Below are 16,828 nucleotides of genomic sequence, written 5' to 3'. Positions count from 1 at the left end.
CCATTCACCAAGCAGGTATAGGGTGTAGTAACAAGAAGAATGTCATACCTTTTCAGTCTTGCAGGCCCCGTGCGTCCTTGGGGTTGCTGGAAAGCAGAGCGTGTTCTTAAGCCCCAGAAATCTGCCAGAGCACTGTCTCTTTAAATATCCAAAATAGTCAAGCTGCTTTTAAACCTTCAAAATGGTGGCACCCTCCGGCCCGGCAAAAGTCCACAGCTCAGCTCACCTTTCTCTTCACCTTCTCCGTTTGTTCCCCAGCCACTGTGCACAGAACGTGCAGTCCCTGGCTAGCCGTATGATTTTTAGGTTAATTCTTAAGTCCTACCACCACAGGAATCTGCGAGAATGCTGTCTCTTTAAATATTCAAAATGGTCACACCACTTTTTAAACCTACAAAATGGCGGCATCCTTTGGACTGGGAAAAGTGCACAGCTCAGCCCGCCTTTGTCTTCACTTTCTCCGTTTGTTCCACAGCCTCTGTGCACAGTCCATGCAGTCCCTGGTTAGCAGTGTGATTTTTAGGTTAATTCTTACATCCTACCACCAGTCAGGAATCTCCGAGCCGCCTGTACTGTCAGGGTCACTCAGTTCGCTGTCAGACCGCAGCTCCGTATGTCTCCTTTTTTTGGTATTTTCATGCAAATTCTTTTGCTAGTTGGGGTTTAGTCCAATTCTGTATCCTTCCCTTCAAGGCTCAGGGGTCCAAGATTATCTTCTGTGTCTGTGTTAATTGGTTTCCCTTTTCTTTGTTGAAGAGGGTCTTTGCAATCCTTCTGCCTAGTCTGCCATCTTGCCGGAAGCCGAACACTTCTAATCTCTATCATCTTTTTGTTAGGTACACACACTTAACCTTCCTCTAAGACAATATTTGCCAAATGGAAAACTCTAGAATCCTGAGAATACGACTTTGGTTTCCAAATTTGGTATCTTGCCCCAGAAATAGTTTCCTGGCTTCAGAAATCTGAACAAAAATGCAAATAGTCCATAAAGATTTAGAAAATGAAAATCTCAACACTCAAAGACTTGATAACATTTTTTATGGATTCTGATTCATGGTGACCCTGTGGGAGGCCCTGGGTGGTACAAATGGTTAATGTTCCTGGCTGCTAACCAAAAGGTTGGAAGTTCTAGTCCACCCAGAGGCGCCTTGGAAGAAAGGCCTGGCAATTTACTTCTGAAAAATCAGCCATCGAAAACCCCATGGAGCACAGATTTATGTCTCAAGAGTATTTAAGGGATACAAATTACTAACTTCAATATGGAAATGGATTACATTTTATTAGATTTACAACTCTAGTTAATGTTGAGAAATAAAGCTCTGTATTTTAAGTCATTCAGCTTTTAGTACTACAGTTTCAAAATAAATCACTTCTTCAGAATACACCTTTTGAAACCAATAATCTTCATTTTAAACTTAAAAAAAATAAGGAAAAATAAACAGATTAGTACACTTCTAAGAAAATTGATTAAAACCACACCTCTCCATTAGTTATTCAAGTTGTACTTAACATTCTCTCCATTGCAGCTTCACTTGAAGAAAGGAAACTTCTTGGTGCTCAAAGCAAAGGATCTGGGCCTCCCAGTGTGAGTGTCAGGGACATGGCTTTCGGGGAGTAGATGGGTTTGCCTTTGTTCATCAGAAGTCCTCATCTCACAGAGGACTTGGCTCTTCATTGCAGGGGGACCGCTGCCATTGCTCCTATCATTGCTGCTGTGAAGGACGGGAAGAGTGTTAATTATGAAGGAAGAGAGGTGAGGCACTTGGTGTTCTTTCATGATGTTTCCATAGTCACAGGTAGGGCCAAGAACACTGCACAGATTAACTGTCTAGTTCAGGCTACATACAACTTTCTGGGGCAGTGGAACATGTTGACTGTCTGTCACTTGGCTAAGTGATGAAGTGGGCTCTTTAGTGTGTCCTGCACATCTACCCTGGCTGCTTTGAATACTTGTGTAGATTCTGTGCTAAGGATCTGATGGTCATTCTTCTCATAAAATGGATTTTTTTCCTTTGTACTTGAGCTCAGGTCAGTGTCTAGCAATGTATCCCATAAGGATGGACTGACACACACCTTAAAGGGATGCTATCTGTATTCTTTACTGGTGTCTAAGATGTTGGGGCCAATGGCCACTGACCAAAGAGTCTTGAATACTGAGATTGGCTCTCTAGCCACTGCTGCCTTCTGCAAGCTGCTTACTTATCTAAATTATAAACAAAGAGAACAGGAAAGGTGTGGGTGACGGTCTTTAAAGCTGGCTTTATGCTACTGTGAGTTTTGCTCAAGCTTGCTGAAGTAGCATAATGGTTGGAAGGCAATCTCATTTGGTCGGTGAGCTGTGACTGGGAGGGCACTGTGACCCAACATCAGCTTATTTAATTTTATAGATACTGCCTGAAGAGATCTGTACTCCTCCAGATCCCGGTCTGGCTTTTGTTGTGATAGAATGTCCGGATGAAGGGTTCATACAACCCATCTATGAAAATGCTGCCTTCAGGAGGTAAGGCGGGGTCTTGAGGATGAGAGAAGCCCACTCCAGCAGTCCATGAGCAGTGATGAGGTGAGGGTTGGAGCCATGTCTTTGCACTGAGGCTGAGGAGGCTGAGTCTCTGACCTGAGAACTGCTCACCTGGTAGGGTTGCCTACTGAAGGCTGTTGGGGAGGGACAGCTAATGGTGTGCCTCCCAGTCTGGCATAGTCCCTGTCTGCACAAGTTCTGTATCTTCTTGAATTTGTGTCACTCTACAAAGCAAGGCCCTACTCTCCCTTCCAGGTACCAAGGGAATGCCGATGCCCCTGTGGCCCTGGTGGTTCACATGGTCCCAGAATCTGTGCTTTTGGACTGTAGATATCAGCAGTGGATGGAGAGGTATGGACCCAGCCCAGCAGCACACACAGGGCAACTCTGCTGGGTGGCGAGGTGTTCCCATTGCTCCTTGCTTCTGTGTTTAATCAAGTGCTATCTACCCTTCCTTTGGTGCATGCCTGAATGTTCTCCACCACCCAGGTCTCTGGGATGACTGCCTTCTGGGAAGTCCGGGAGCATCCATCTGTACTGTACCCCTTTTGTGAGGAAATAGAAGCCCAAGTGGCAGAGTGTGTTCATAATCTTTGTGTGCAGCTCGACTCTGGCAGGGGTTCAGTTTCACACTGACTGACACTCTGTACTCTCAGCATTTGAGCAAATACTGCCTTTTTGTTGATGGCTTTATGTGTATATCCTAAAGAAGAAACTTGACAGTATACAATGATAGCTTCAGTTTACTGAATGCTTGCTGTATCTTAAATGCTTGACAATTCATTTTGTTAATCTTCTCAATAACCCTGTGAGGTAGATATGTTATCAAAATTTAGTAAGCGGAAGGAGCATTCACTTTACTTTTTCCCTCTTGGCTTCATTGGCCAAGGGTAGCATCAGGTGGAAGGAATTCTGGGAGTTGAGCTTAGGGGACAGAGCAAGCACAGGTTGTATCCACCTCCTGTCTTATTTCTCCCCCCGTGTCTCCCTTCATCTTTTTCCCCATTAGGCCTGGCAGACTCTTGCTCTTAAGCTCTTCTCCTCCTCCTCCAGTTCTTTAGGGTTTGTCTTAAGGTATATTATCTGCTTTCCTGTTACTAAGCCTTTTCTTTTTCCACTCCATTCTCCATTTTGTTTTGTTTTAAAATCATTATCAGTAGGCCCAAACATCTTAGTTTTTCTTCGTTTTTTTTTTTTTTTTTTACCCAGAATTCTCTTCAGAATCTCTAAAGATAGCTGAAGTGTGGGGAGAACACTGGGTTTAGAGACAGAAGGAATAGAATTATATTTGGTCATTCAATTACTGTAATTTTGGACTAATCACTGACTCTTTGAATACTTCCTAATCTTCAGTGCTGCCCACTACATGCACTGTCCCATAAAACATGTTTTAAACCTCAGGTCTTTTGTCTTAGGTTTGGGCCTGACACTCAGCACTTGATCCTGAATGAGAACTGTTCATCCGTTCACAATCTCCGTAGTCAGAAGATTCAGACACAGCTCAACCTCATCCACCCAGACATCTTCCCCCCACTTGCTGACCTCAGCTGTCAGGTAGTATCACAGGACAGCCCCATTGGCCTGGTTCTTATACTTTCTTTTTCTCCATGGAGTGTGTTTCTGTCTCTTCTAGGGAAAAGGTGCTGCCTTCTGTGTGCCCACCATGCGGGGTGAATGCCTGCTCAAGTACCAGCTCCGTCCCAGGAGGGAGTGGCAGCGGTGAGTATGGGGCAAGCCAATGGCATGTAGACGTTTTGTACAGGCCTGGTAGAAACTATATTAGGGTTTGTGTCATACCCTTCTAGCTCTGCCATAGTAGCAACAGTGAGCCACAGAAAACACATAAATAAACTGATATGTCAGTGTTCCAAGATTTGTTTACAAAATCAGACTGACCCTAGTTCAGGTTGAGGTGGTGGGGTAGGGGCCAGAGACTATTCATATTCTCTAAAAACTGTTTTCCTAATCAATAACGGTGACACTGCTCCTTATTTTACAACACAGAAAATGGGAAATGCATGATGAGGGAAATCAGTCATGCACAATCCTGTCACCCAGAAATAAATGATTGTTAACACGTTTTTTACTTTGTGTATGTGGGGATGTATTAGAAAAATGTATATACAGATTTGTATCCTGACAAATTGTCAGTCTTTTCCTAGATCATTAAACAGTCTTCAGTAATGGGGTTCTTACTGGTATTCCGGATAGGGATGTTTACTCATTTGGGAAATTTCCAGTTGTTTGCTATTTTCTGAGACAATAAATGCCTTTGATATAAAGCTATGAATGGAACTGTTCCCTTAGCATAATTCCCAGACATGGATCATTGAGTCAGAGTGAAACTCTTCAAGGTCTTGATTAATATAAATTGTCATCCAGAAAGGTGCTCCCAGTTTATACCCAACCAGTAATGTGAGAAAATGCCTTACATCTTTATTTTAATTTTTAAGATCTGAATCTTGAGTAATTTGAAGTTCCCTACCTATACTCCACAGTGTCTGCTTTAGAATAGGCCATGTTCTGTATCATTACTGAATGCTTGTGTGCTATTGTGGCTGGTTAGGGCACTTTAAGAGTAGTAGTAGCATGATTCAGAGCAATAGATGACATTCTGGGGTTGAAGAGGTTGTGTTCCACTGTCAGCATCTGCACAGGCTATTGTGTAAAACAGTGATGAACAGCTTAGTGCTGTTCACCGTGTATAGCCTAGTACAGATTCACCTTGTACATGTTAAAAATGAAGTTCCTGAGCTCTGTCTCAGACCTGCTAAATTAGAATCTTGAGAGTTAGGCCTGGGACTCATTTAAGCTCTCAGGTGATTTTAATGTTTAGCCAGGTTGAAAAGTCACTAGTCCAGGGCTGCGGTACCCAGTGTGGGGCCTTGCTAGATATGCTGAATCTCAGGCCCCCACCCCAGATCTCCAGAATCAGGTTCTGCTTTGTAGTAAGGTTCCCAGGCAATTATTGGGAACTCTGGTGGCATAGTGCCTAAGGCATTTGGTAACCAGAAGGCTGGTGGTTCAAACCCACTAGCTATTTCTTGGAAGGAAGATTGGGCAATCTACTTCCATAGAGATACTGCTTGGGAAACCCAAGGAGGGGTTGCTGTGAGTCAACGACTTAATGGAAGTGAGTAGGCAATTACTTGTGTGCATGTTAAGAATCACTGTTCTCAGCGGAGCTTTCCAACCCCAGATGACCTAGATGATTTGCCCCCAGGGGACATTTGGCATTTTTGAAGACATTTTTGGTTATCACAACTTGGGGGACAGGTGCTACTGGCATCTAGTACTAGAGTACCAGTACTAGAGTAGAAGCCTAGGCTGCTGCTGAACATCCTACAGTGTACAGTACAGCCCCCACAACAAAGAATTACCCAGCCTCCAACCTCATTAGTGCTGAGGTTGAGAAGCCCTGCTGTAGAGTAGCAAAACTGTCCCCTAGTTGTCAGGCTTTGAGACTGACAGGTAGTCTGAGCTAGAGTTATACAGAACTTGTTCTGAAACTCACTACTTAGCTGAGAAAGGTTCTAAAAGGCAATAGAACAGAATTGCTCAAGAATTGCTTTCTGAACAGAACAAAACACTGCCCAGAATTTAAAAAAAAAAAAAACAACTGCTTTCTGCAGATTGTATCTGTGAATTTATTCAGGATCTGACTTGGTTTTTGCTTGAGAAACCCCACCACCTTGGCCACTTGAGATCCTTTCTTCCTGCAGGGATGCAGTACTTACTTGTAATCCTGATGAATTCATAGCCGAGGCCCTGGAGCTCCCCAATTTCCAGGAGAGCGTGCAGGAATACAAGAAGAGTGTACAAGATGGGCCTGCCCCAGCAGGTGAGTGAAAACCCACCAACACTCCCTTCTCTGGCTCTGTCTGCCCTCCTGCAGGGGTTTTCATAATATTAAGTAGAGTCCTATAAGGCATGTTCTACTCTGATTAATGATTTAGTACAGTGTTTCTCTGCTTTGGCTGTACATTAGGATGACCCATGGTGGAGGGAAGAAGCTTTAAAACATGCTGGTGCCTGCCCCCACCCTAGACCAATTGGATCTGAATATTTACTGCTAGCACCCAGGCATTCTTTATGAGGTACACTCTGAGTGAGAGTTGTGGGATCTCCCCTGCAACTGGGAAAGAAGGTTGGCCAGGAGCTCAGATCTACTCTTGGATTTGCTGATAAGTATCCAAGGAAGATACTGGCCAAGTCTCTTACCTTGTTGGGCTTTAAGGGCCCCATCAGGAAAAGTCATTAGAGGAACTTCCTGACCTCTGCTTTTGTAGTTGGCTTTTCTAGTGTTATTTTTCAACAAGAAAACTAGAATAGAAAGCAGGTTGGGAGTTTGATCTAGCTAAATGATACTTCAACAGACTTCTTCCATCTCTCCTTGGAAATCAGAACCAGGCAGTGTTAGTTCTAGGTCCCAGCAGTGGTTGCTAAATCTTCACCTCCTTCTGGGATAGCTTTCCTGTATATGTTATGGAAAGACTTCCCTGGTGTATTTCCTTTGTGTATCTGAAAGATCCATTGAGCTCACAGTACGCTTGCAAATGTGCCCATGGGGCCACTCAGGCAGTGTGAACCCCAAAAGGATGCAGGCTTTGGAAGCAACAGATCTGTCTGAATTGGAGTCCTGACTCTATCCATTACTACATCTGTGGCTCAGGAAAGACCTGGCCCTCTGAGCCTGTTTTCTCACCTGTAAAATGGGACCTTACTTACCTGGTAGGACTGCTAGAAGGATTATACAGAGGACAACACATGAAGTGTAGTCAGAGCTGGACACTAACTGATCCCACCCCATGAAGTAAAGAAGTTCTCCTTTTTGAAAATTTCAAAGCATTAGATAGAGCAATTCTTTTGAAGCAAGGACTGCGGAATTCAGTTCTCCTCCCCAGATAGCCCATTATTCATAGTAAGGGTGGCCTCTAACCTGGAGGAGGAAGTCCTCGTGAGAGAGTCCCAGGATAGTCGTTCCATCTCCTATTACTCTCCAATACCTGAAGCCAGAGCACCCCTCTTGAGAAGGTGGACTTTACTGCTTCAGGCTGCCTTTCACTGTACCCATCTCATGGCTGAAAGCTGGCTCAGTTATGACTGGAAACAGACTGTTTACTTGTGTTTTTCCATAGAGAAAAGAAGCCAGTATCCAGAAATAGTCTTCCTTGGAACAGGGTCTGCTATCCCAATGAAGATCCGAAACGTCAGCTCCACACTTGTCAACATAAGGTAATACTGCTCTTCCAGAAAACATCCACTCATCAAGGAGCATGCTTATGTCTTAAACAAAAATCCTGCCCCCACCTACCAGGGTAATTTGAAAATGGAACTGTAAGCTTAGCATCTTGGCTAGTGCCCTGGTGGAGAAATTGTAGCTGTTGACACATTTTATAGGCTCAACTGCTAACTTAGACTTCTAGGAATCAGTAAAATTTTTCATCTATTATGTCTTTTAGTAAAAATAGCTAATATTCATTGGATACCTACTATATGCCAGGTACCATGCTAAGACAGTTTCACACTAATCCTATGAAGTAGTGAATAACTAGCTATTTTGTCAGTGAGTAAACTAACGCTCAATGTGCTTGCTTACTCTAGTTCCCACAGCTGGCAGTGCCAGGTGCAAAGTCTGAACTGGTCTATCTTAATTGTTACAGTCTTGTCCCTCTAATTAGTTATTGCTATACGTTAAAAAAACCTTTTGGCTTTCCACATTTACTTTGTTTTGTATTCAGCCTTCTTAGGGTATTCTCCTTACATGCTTTCTTAGTTGATCCTTTTGGCTTTATCTGGTGTTGTTTATCTGGAAAGAGGTTAATCAAAGGCATTTTGAAATGCACGGGGTGCCTCTTCAGGTATATCCATTAAGAAAGTGAAATTGTGAAATACCAGCTTAGTTTTTAAATTTGGTTTTGTTATCTTTGATGCTAGTGGTAGGTGGTAAACATCCAAATAATGCATTACATGTGCACAGTGATTGGAAGCTACATCCAGATATCAGAAATAGAACACAGGGCGTGCTTCCCTCACAACTGAAGAAGTTAGCAAAGCATCTGTAGGTGGACCGGCCTCACAGGGTGGAGAGTCTTCTTTGGTTGCTGACGCTGACACCCTGAGACTGACCTGTTGAGCCCACTGAAGTTAACCTGCAGGTGCTGTTAATGGCTTGCTTTCGATACTGTGGTGCATCCTATACTCTGAGACATCTCTCTGAAAAGTGGATGAGGCCTTGCCTCTTCCAGTCTCCAGGGCACCCCTAAGGAAGGACATGCCTGAAGGGTTTGGAATGATTGTGTCCATCTCAGCAGAGATTCTAAACTGGGCAGAGCATCGGAATGGCCTGAGGATCTTGTCAGGAGCGGAGACCTCTGAGCCCTGCCTGAGACCAACTAAATCAGGAACTCATTGGCACCCAGGCATGATGCAGCCAGGCCTACCACAGAGGAGCTCTGAGAACACCCTGAAGAAGGAATTGGAACACCTCAAAGAAGGTTCCCTGTGCATAATGCATCTCTCTAGTATTGTCAACAGAGGGTTTGCCACACTCCATTTAAATAACCAGAAGTGCACTGTTACAATGACATGTTTTTGACCTCCAATTCCACCACAAACTTTTTTTGTATTTTTGCATTTAGCTGTATATACCTTAAAGGATCACTGTTGGTGATGTCAGATAGATTTTGGCTGAAAGCAAAGAATACGAGAAAGATGTTTATCTGTGTTTATTGACTATGTAGAGGCATTTGACTGTGTGGATCATAACAAATTATGGATAACACTGTGAATAATGGGAATTCCTGAACACTTAATTGTGCTCACAAGGAACCTGTATATAGACCAAGAGGTAGTCTTTTAAACAGAACAAGGGGGTCCTGCATAGTGTAAAATCAGGAAGGGTGTGTGTCAGGGTTTATCCTTTCATCATACTTACTCAAGAATGTGGCATCAGGATTGGAGGAAGACTTAATAACAATCTACAACATGCAGGAGACAAACTTGCTTGCTGAAAGTGAAGAGGACTTGAAGCATTTATTGGTGAAGGTCAAAGACTACAGCCTTCAGTATGGATTACAACTCAACAGAAAACAGAAGTCCTCTTACCTGGACCAGTAAGCAACATCATGATAAATGGAGAAAAGATTGAAGTTGTCAGGGATTTAATTTTACTTGGATCCACAGTCAACACCCATGGAAGCAGCAGTCAAGAAATCAAATGACATATTGCATTGGGCAAATTGCTGCAAATGACCTAAAGACTAACTTGTGCCTGACCCAAGCTGTTGTCTTTTTAGTTACTTCATATGCATGGGAAAGCTGGACAACAAACAAAGAAGACTGCAGAATTGATGCATTTCAATTACGGCGTTGGCGAGGAATATTGAATATACCATGGGGTACCAGAGGAATGAATAAATCCACCTTGGAAGAAGTACAGCCAGAATGCTCCTTAAAAATAAGTATGGCCAGACTTCATTGCTTGTACTTTGGTCTTATCAGAAGGGATCAGTCCCTGGAGAAGGACATCATGCTTGGTAAAGTGCCAAGTCAGTGAGAAAGGGGAAGGTCCTCAACAAGATGAACTGACACAGTGGTTCCAACAGTGGGCTCAAGCATAGCAACAATTGTGAGGATGGCACAGGCCCGGGCAGTGTTTCCTTCTGTTGTACATAGGATCACTACAAGTCAAAACCAACTCACTGGCACCTAACGACAACCTTAAAGGATTATAGGGTTCCATTATGGATAATTCTTTCATATAAAGAAGATAAAAACCAAAACCAAGCTCACTGCCGTTGAGTTAGATACAACTCATAGCGACCCCTCCTTGAGTTTCCAAGGTGTTACCTCTATGGAAGTAGATTGCCCAACCTTCCTTCCGAGGAGTGGCTGGTGGTTTTGAACCACCAGCTTTTTGGTTCCAGTCAAATGCCTTAGGCACTTGGCCACCAGAACTGCCTTTATGGTTGCTTTCAGGTAAGTTTCTTGAAGAAAAAGCATGAACAAGGTTATGGAAGACATAGAAATTACCACAGCTCCTTCCTGTCCTAGAATAAAAACCCTTCTGCAATGGTAAGAAATGCTAGATGAGCCCTTTCCTGTTGGTAGTGAATCTGTCACTCTTTTCTCTGTAGCCCTGACCAGTCTCTGCTACTGGACTGTGGTGAAGGCACGTTTGGGCAGTTGTGCCGTCACTATGGTGATGAAGTGGACAGGGTCCTGGGCTCATTGGCTGCTGTGTTTGTGTCCCACCTGCATGCAGACCACCACACGGTGAGTGCTGGGCCAAAGCCTGGAGCTCTGCCCTGGAAGCTGGGCAGCTTCATTTACCTAAGCTTTCCTGGGCTCTCCATTTTCTCCTAGATCCAAAGTTGACTGAAGTTTTGGTTTTGCATCTCACTAGGAAATGGTCTTTTACAAAACCCCAAGAATCATTTTGCTCAGTTAAAATGTTTCTTGTTTTCATGCAGTAGATTGGGTTTTACCTTCACCCAGCTTTTCTTGAATCTTTTCTCCCACAGCCTGAAGTTCACCAGTGTAACTTTGACCTGGGGTTGGAGACTTGGCTGTGAGCCATCAGTAGAGTAGCTTATCTTGGCTGACAGCAGTCCTTATCTTGGTCTCCCTCCTTTTCCAACACTGATCACATTGCTTTCTGCCTGTTCTTTTTCGGACTGATAGGTCCACACAAGCCAGACCCCACTATGGCTGTATAAGAGGGACAGTGGTTGATTGAAAGCTGGAAACTATTGTGAGATTCCGACTCCAGATCAGAAGGGGGAAGGAAATAGAATTTGAATGTGGCTAACCCATGTTTCCTTTTTACTTCCCAGGGCTTATTAAATATCCTTCTGCAGCGAGAACGAGCTTTGGTGAGTGGCTTTTGATTTTATTGGCATTCTGAGTTTCATTGTTTTACACATAATCCCCATTACCTCCTGCTATTCTAAACTTATTTTCTTGAAGTGTTTTGCAGTTGATTTGATGCTCTGATTCCTTTGTTTCAGGCATCACTAGGAAAGCCATTGTACCCTTTGTTGGTGGTTGCCCCCACCCAGCTCAGGGTCTGGCTCCAGCAGTACCATGACAAGTGCCAGGAGATTTTACATCATGTCAAGTGAGTGTTTGGGTGGGCCTGACCACCGAGGCTGTCATCTTCTGCCTCCCCCTCTTAGCATGCTCAAGGTTGATTCTGGGGTAGTACATCCTGTCCCCCTGCAAGTGTACCTTCCACCCAAAATGCAGAGAAGAGGTAAATGCTTTGACTCAAAAGTAGAAACGATCAGATGGTTCTCACTTAAGTGTTTGTTTTCTTTGAAACATTTCTTCTCAACCCTTATTTCCAATCTGTACTTGTTGCTTTGTCAGCATTTCTCCATGAAATGGCCCGGGGCTGAACACTTGGATAATAACTAGCACTGACACTGTCCATTCTGGGTGGATGAAGAGGAAGTTTAAGGGAAAGGCAGCCCATTTATCTGGAGTTATCTGAACTGCTTGAAAAAGGGCCTTCTGTGACCTCAGCTATGAGCAGCACTTACCTGTTAGGTCTCTTGCAGTGTCCTAGCAATTTTGGTCTGGGTTATTTTGAGTACTCTTTCCTTCTTAGTGACTGTGATTCTTCGAATAAGAATGATTCTGGGGCTCTCCAGTGAGAGACTTAAACTTTTGATTCTAGGTATTAATTTTTTTATGTTTAATCTTCTTATAGTTTGATTCCTGCCAAATGCCTTCAGAAGGGGGCTGAGGTCTCCAATCCCCTCATTGAAAAACTCATCAGCTCACTGTTGGGAATGTGTGATTTGGAAGAGGTAAAAAGGGCAACGTGGGGACTGAGGAGGTTGATGTAAGGGCAGAGCTGCAGCACCTTCACCCTGCCTCTCTAGTTCCAGACCTGCCTGGTTCGGCACTGCAAGCATGCATTTGGCTGTGCACTGGTGCACACATCTGGCTGGAAAGTGGTCTATTCAGGGGACACTATGCCCTGTGATGCTCTGATCCAGATGGGTGAGTAGAGGTCGCTTTGGAGTTTGCGTTACTATAGGTGCATGTAGGTTAGTTTGTAGATAAAGGTCAACAAAGGCAGCAAATTATGGTCCCCACTCTAATAATCTCTAGTTGTCAGCATAACATGCAGACAAGTTACAGGACATAGGAAACCCAGTGTTTGGACAAGAAACCGTTGTGTAAACCCAGGGACATGTGCTTTTCAGGCATAAGGCTCTTTTCTGATGCCTGTGTTTATTCTCTAGGGAAAGATGCCACCCTTCTCATACATGAGGCCACTTTGGAAGATGGTTTAGAAGAGGAAGCGGTGGAAAAGACACACAGGTAATAAAGGCCTTCTTGTTCCCCTTATCACCCACTCTTCCCCCAAGCCCTCACCCAGTTCTACTATGTGGAACTAGGAGGAGCCCTCCATTGCCCCTTTGGGAAAGACTGTGCCACCCAACAAGTAGCTGGTCTGCTTCCTAGCCAAGGGCTGAGGCATTTCTCCTATGGATACTCTGCCTTTATTTTTGCAGTATGCTGTAGGTTCTAGGATGAGGGATAAAGAGTTGGAAATAAGCTGGAATAAACTACAAAATAGGTCAAGGAATTGCCAGAGGAAGTGGGGGAGAGGGCTAGAAGGCAGTGGAGCTGGATCTTGGTCTAGTATTTTAACAAAAGCATGCGCTACCCCAAGTAAGCAGCCCTGTGCTTTATCTCAGATGCCCTTGCTCACAGCTAGCACCATAGGATGACCAGCTCTAAGGCATGTGGGCGTGATGTAGAGGACTTTGTGGAGTCTGGCCCTCAAGAGTTTGTACTAGCTAAGGAGGACACTTGCTGGCCTCCCTTGGGCGTTTTGAGTGGAGTTCGAGGGTCAGGTCTGTGCTGGTTCTCCACTTCAGAGTCTTGTCTTGGGTTCAGTTTCAGTCTCATTCCTTTGCAGCACGACTTCTCAAGCTATTGGTGTGGGAATGCAGATGAATGCTGAATTTGTCATGCTGAACCACTTCAGTCAGCGTTATGCCAAGATACCCCTCTTCAGTCCTGACTTTAATGAGAAAGTTGGAATTGCTTTTGACCACATGAAGGTCTGCCATGGGTTGTGTTGTGGGGGAACTGGGTGGAGAGATGGGATGGCATATACTGCACAGGGTGGTTGGGGTGCAGTCTCCCCTTGTGTTTGGGGGCCACCCATATAAAAAGATATATCTTACCCAATGATTCACACCCAGTCACACTGATGGGTGAAGTCTTCTGCTACAGGGGCCTTTCAGAAATTGGCTCAGTCAGATCCACTGGGGATTAGACTATGCTAGGGCTAGTTCATTCACAAAATCATTTGAACCTCACCTTGAGCCTGGGGGACGGTAGGCATTCTCTCCTCTTGTGAATGGTGAAACCAGAACTTACCCTCAGGTCTTCTGTAATAAAGGGACAAAACATAAGTAAGGTTTGTTTTGGGATTTAAAAAATTGATATTAAAAGTGTGGATTGCCTTTCCCAGGGATCCAGTATGGCTGGCTCCTCTTACCCAAGAGGGGACATCACTAACTCCTTTCTTTAGAGGCTCACTGCCTCTCACTATGGCACTTTTTCAGAGTTGTGATGGGCTGACTGGAGAGCTTGTGAAGAAGGAGAGTTGGTGCTGTGTGAGCATATCATTTTGTCACTCATAGTTCTTCCCTCTCAGGTGTCCTCACGTCTTCCTTCCTTTCTAGGTCTGCTTTAGAGACTTTCCTACGGTGCCCAAGCTGATCCCCCCACTTAAAGCCCTATTTGCTGGTGACCTTGAGGAGATGGAGGAACGCAGGGAGAAGCGGGAGCTGCGGCTGGTAAGGGCGGCCCTGCTCTCTGGAGAAACTTCGCATAAGAGGGCATCTGGGGATCAGCCTCCAAGTCCAAAGAGCAAGAAGGCCAGGGCCAAGTGAGGAGTCAGCATGACCTGCTCTTCAGGCTGTGTGTCTTCTCCTCGTGAATGGGTGCCAGCATCTTCTCTCCTTGCCTGAGGCAGAGAGAAGTTCAGTGAGGAGGGCACTCAGGAGTAGATGGGGTAAAGCTGGGCCTGGGCCCAGCTCCCAAACAAAGACTTGTCTGCCAGAGCCCTTTTAGAACCTGCAGAAGCTGTGGGCATGGAGGCCATTTAGTGTAGACAGCAAGTGTAACTAATCCCCTTGCAAGCTGACTTTTAAAAAGTCATGGAAAACGGAGCAGCACACCTTCTCCTGCTCCAATGAAGGTGTTCCCTCTGAGCTCTGAAGACACGCAGCCATAGGGAACCATAGGTTTTGGAAATGAACTCTCAATGTCGAAGACTCAAGGAAGTTTTTCCAAAGACACTTGAACTCAATAAAGATTCCGTTTGGAACCCTGCATTTTTCACATGGTCCTGCATATGTCACCCTGGTGACCCCTCTCCATGTTACAGTCACTGCTGTCCAAGTGTGCACTGGAGACCAGCTCTAACCAGAGAGGAGACCTCTGGGAACCTATTCTGTGGGGGCCACCACCCTCACTAGCCTAGTGTTTGACAGAATTTAGCTGGACTGACGCTGAGCAGGGTGAGGTTTCACACGCCATGTGGGAGCACTGGGTGGCTGATGATGATGCAATTGATGGAGGAGCCTCATCTTCCCGCTGGTTCCAAGGATGACAGGGAGACAATGGACTAGCTCGCTCTTGCCCCGGGGTGAGAAAGAGTCACTGTTTGTCCCTGTGAGTACTCAGAAATACTGCATTAAGCTGGCTCCTTTAAGACAAAGGCTTGAAATTAAGATAATAATTTTCAGTATCTAGCTAGTAATTAGTGTATTCTCCCTGCCCAGGGGAATATAGAAAGAGCTTTAAAAACTCCTGTGGTAAAAGAGAAAGACTTAAGACCAAGAACCCAGTCTTTTTGGTGGTGACTCTCAGGGTTCCCTCCTGATGTTGTAGCATCTGAGATTTATTCCTGTGTCCCCACATGTCTGTTACTGAAACAAGAAAAGCCATGCTCAGGGATAATAAATCTATTTTAATAACATAACTTTTGACAGCTATTTGTACATGTATTTAAAGGTAACTTTCAACCCCTGGGCTCCATTACAAATTGGGGCCTGAACCGCCCTTGCCAGGAAGTGAGCAAAGCTGTGACATCAGAATTTTGCAAATCCCACTGTCCAAGAAGGGTGATTGTACACCATGTTGGGAAAAATAACAAAGCCTTTAAATTTTCATTGTACAGCTGTACATTGGTTTAGATTGAATGGCTCAAATTAAACAAATATAGAGAGATTTCATATATACAAATATTTTATCATGTATAGGTATATCTATATTAAAAGGACAAAACTGTAAAGTTCGATTTTGCATGCATGATCCAGATCTGGTTCTTACTCTCTTAATCCCCAAGTGTGAACAGGCTCCCCAGTACCTTCCCAGGCCCTCCTGTGGATGGGACGTCATGAGGGGATGAGTGGCGGATGCTGGTGCTCCCTGGGCTGGCTGCCTCTCGTCAATATGGTCTGGGCAACAGAATTATTGCTATTCACTTGTAACCTCCAGAAAGAAGAACCAGGCTCCTGGCCCCACATTCTTGGTAAGCCCTGGGTGCCTGGGGCCCAAAGTTCCTTCCAGATGTTGAATATTTTCTGGGGGGCCAAACTATCTTTGGGCCCTACTGACAGCCTCAGGATCATTTTTTAAATCCAGAAGTATAAAACAACATGGAATAAAAGGAGCTTCCAGTCACATAAATAAAAGCTACTAGGAAATGGAACACTTGGTTTTAAGCAGTTTACTTTTGAGCCCTGTGACTGAGGGCAGCCATAACGTCACTGGCCATTCCCCAAAGCAGCAGGAAAAGGTCAGTCCCCCAGGATGTCCAGAATCCCCCTATAAGATAGGGTCATGAAGCTGAAATTACAGGAATGAACATTGTCAAAAGGAAGGTAGCAGCCCCCAGGTCTAAACAACCATTCACCCTCAGCACCCCTGCCCTGCAAAGGACCATTCCAACAACCATTCTCTCCCTTGGGTGAGAGGTGGATTCTGCTTGACAATGGAGGCTGAGAGTGGATCAAGAGAGGCACAAAGTCAAAAGGCAAAGATCAAACAAAAGGCCCAAATAACTAACCACCTGAAAGGAACAAACAAAATCTGCACCACCACCATGCACTACCTGGGCCGGATGTCACAGATCTCTGTAATTATCCAGCCTTGTGTTGTCAATGATGACAAGGAGCCAACAGGACACAGCACGCTCACAGCACTCCTGGTAGTGAGCGTCTGGGCACAGGTATGTACACAGGTTGGGTCAGGTGGGTGGGAAAGGCCATG

General features: G+C 44.7%; 1 protein-coding gene across 1 annotated transcript in view; it reads left to right on the top strand.

Moving 5' to 3' along the window:
- Window positions 1-14,442, top strand: part of ELAC2 (elaC ribonuclease Z 2) — a 51,102-nt gene extending 36,660 nt beyond the window's left edge. Inside the window, exons 9-24 of the mRNA XM_007948056.1 lie at window positions 1,527-1,585; window positions 1,681-1,753; window positions 2,388-2,500; window positions 2,774-2,869; window positions 3,934-4,072; window positions 4,152-4,237; window positions 6,241-6,359; window positions 7,657-7,753; window positions 10,657-10,795; window positions 11,356-11,394; window positions 11,530-11,639; window positions 12,234-12,333; window positions 12,409-12,529; window positions 12,775-12,853; window positions 13,458-13,613; window positions 14,244-14,442. Of these exons, the coding sequence (XP_007946247.1) occupies window positions 1,527-1,585; window positions 1,681-1,753; window positions 2,388-2,500; window positions 2,774-2,869; window positions 3,934-4,072; window positions 4,152-4,237; window positions 6,241-6,359; window positions 7,657-7,753; window positions 10,657-10,795; window positions 11,356-11,394; window positions 11,530-11,639; window positions 12,234-12,333; window positions 12,409-12,529; window positions 12,775-12,853; window positions 13,458-13,613; window positions 14,244-14,442 (1,725 nt within the window). The remainder of the gene's footprint in view (window positions 1-1,526; window positions 1,586-1,680; window positions 1,754-2,387; window positions 2,501-2,773; window positions 2,870-3,933; window positions 4,073-4,151; window positions 4,238-6,240; window positions 6,360-7,656; window positions 7,754-10,656; window positions 10,796-11,355; window positions 11,395-11,529; window positions 11,640-12,233; window positions 12,334-12,408; window positions 12,530-12,774; window positions 12,854-13,457; window positions 13,614-14,243) is intronic.
- Window positions 14,443-16,828: the final 2,386 nt, after the last annotated feature.

The sequence above is a fragment of the Orycteropus afer genome, unplaced genomic scaffold (genome assembly GCF_000298275.1).
Source record: "Orycteropus afer afer isolate SDZICR_OR568_19922 unplaced genomic scaffold, OryAfe1.0 scaffold00199, whole genome shotgun sequence".
Taxonomy (NCBI): Eukaryota; Metazoa; Chordata; class Mammalia; order Tubulidentata; family Orycteropodidae; genus Orycteropus; species Orycteropus afer.
This window is presented reverse-complemented; position numbering and strand designations above follow the sequence as displayed.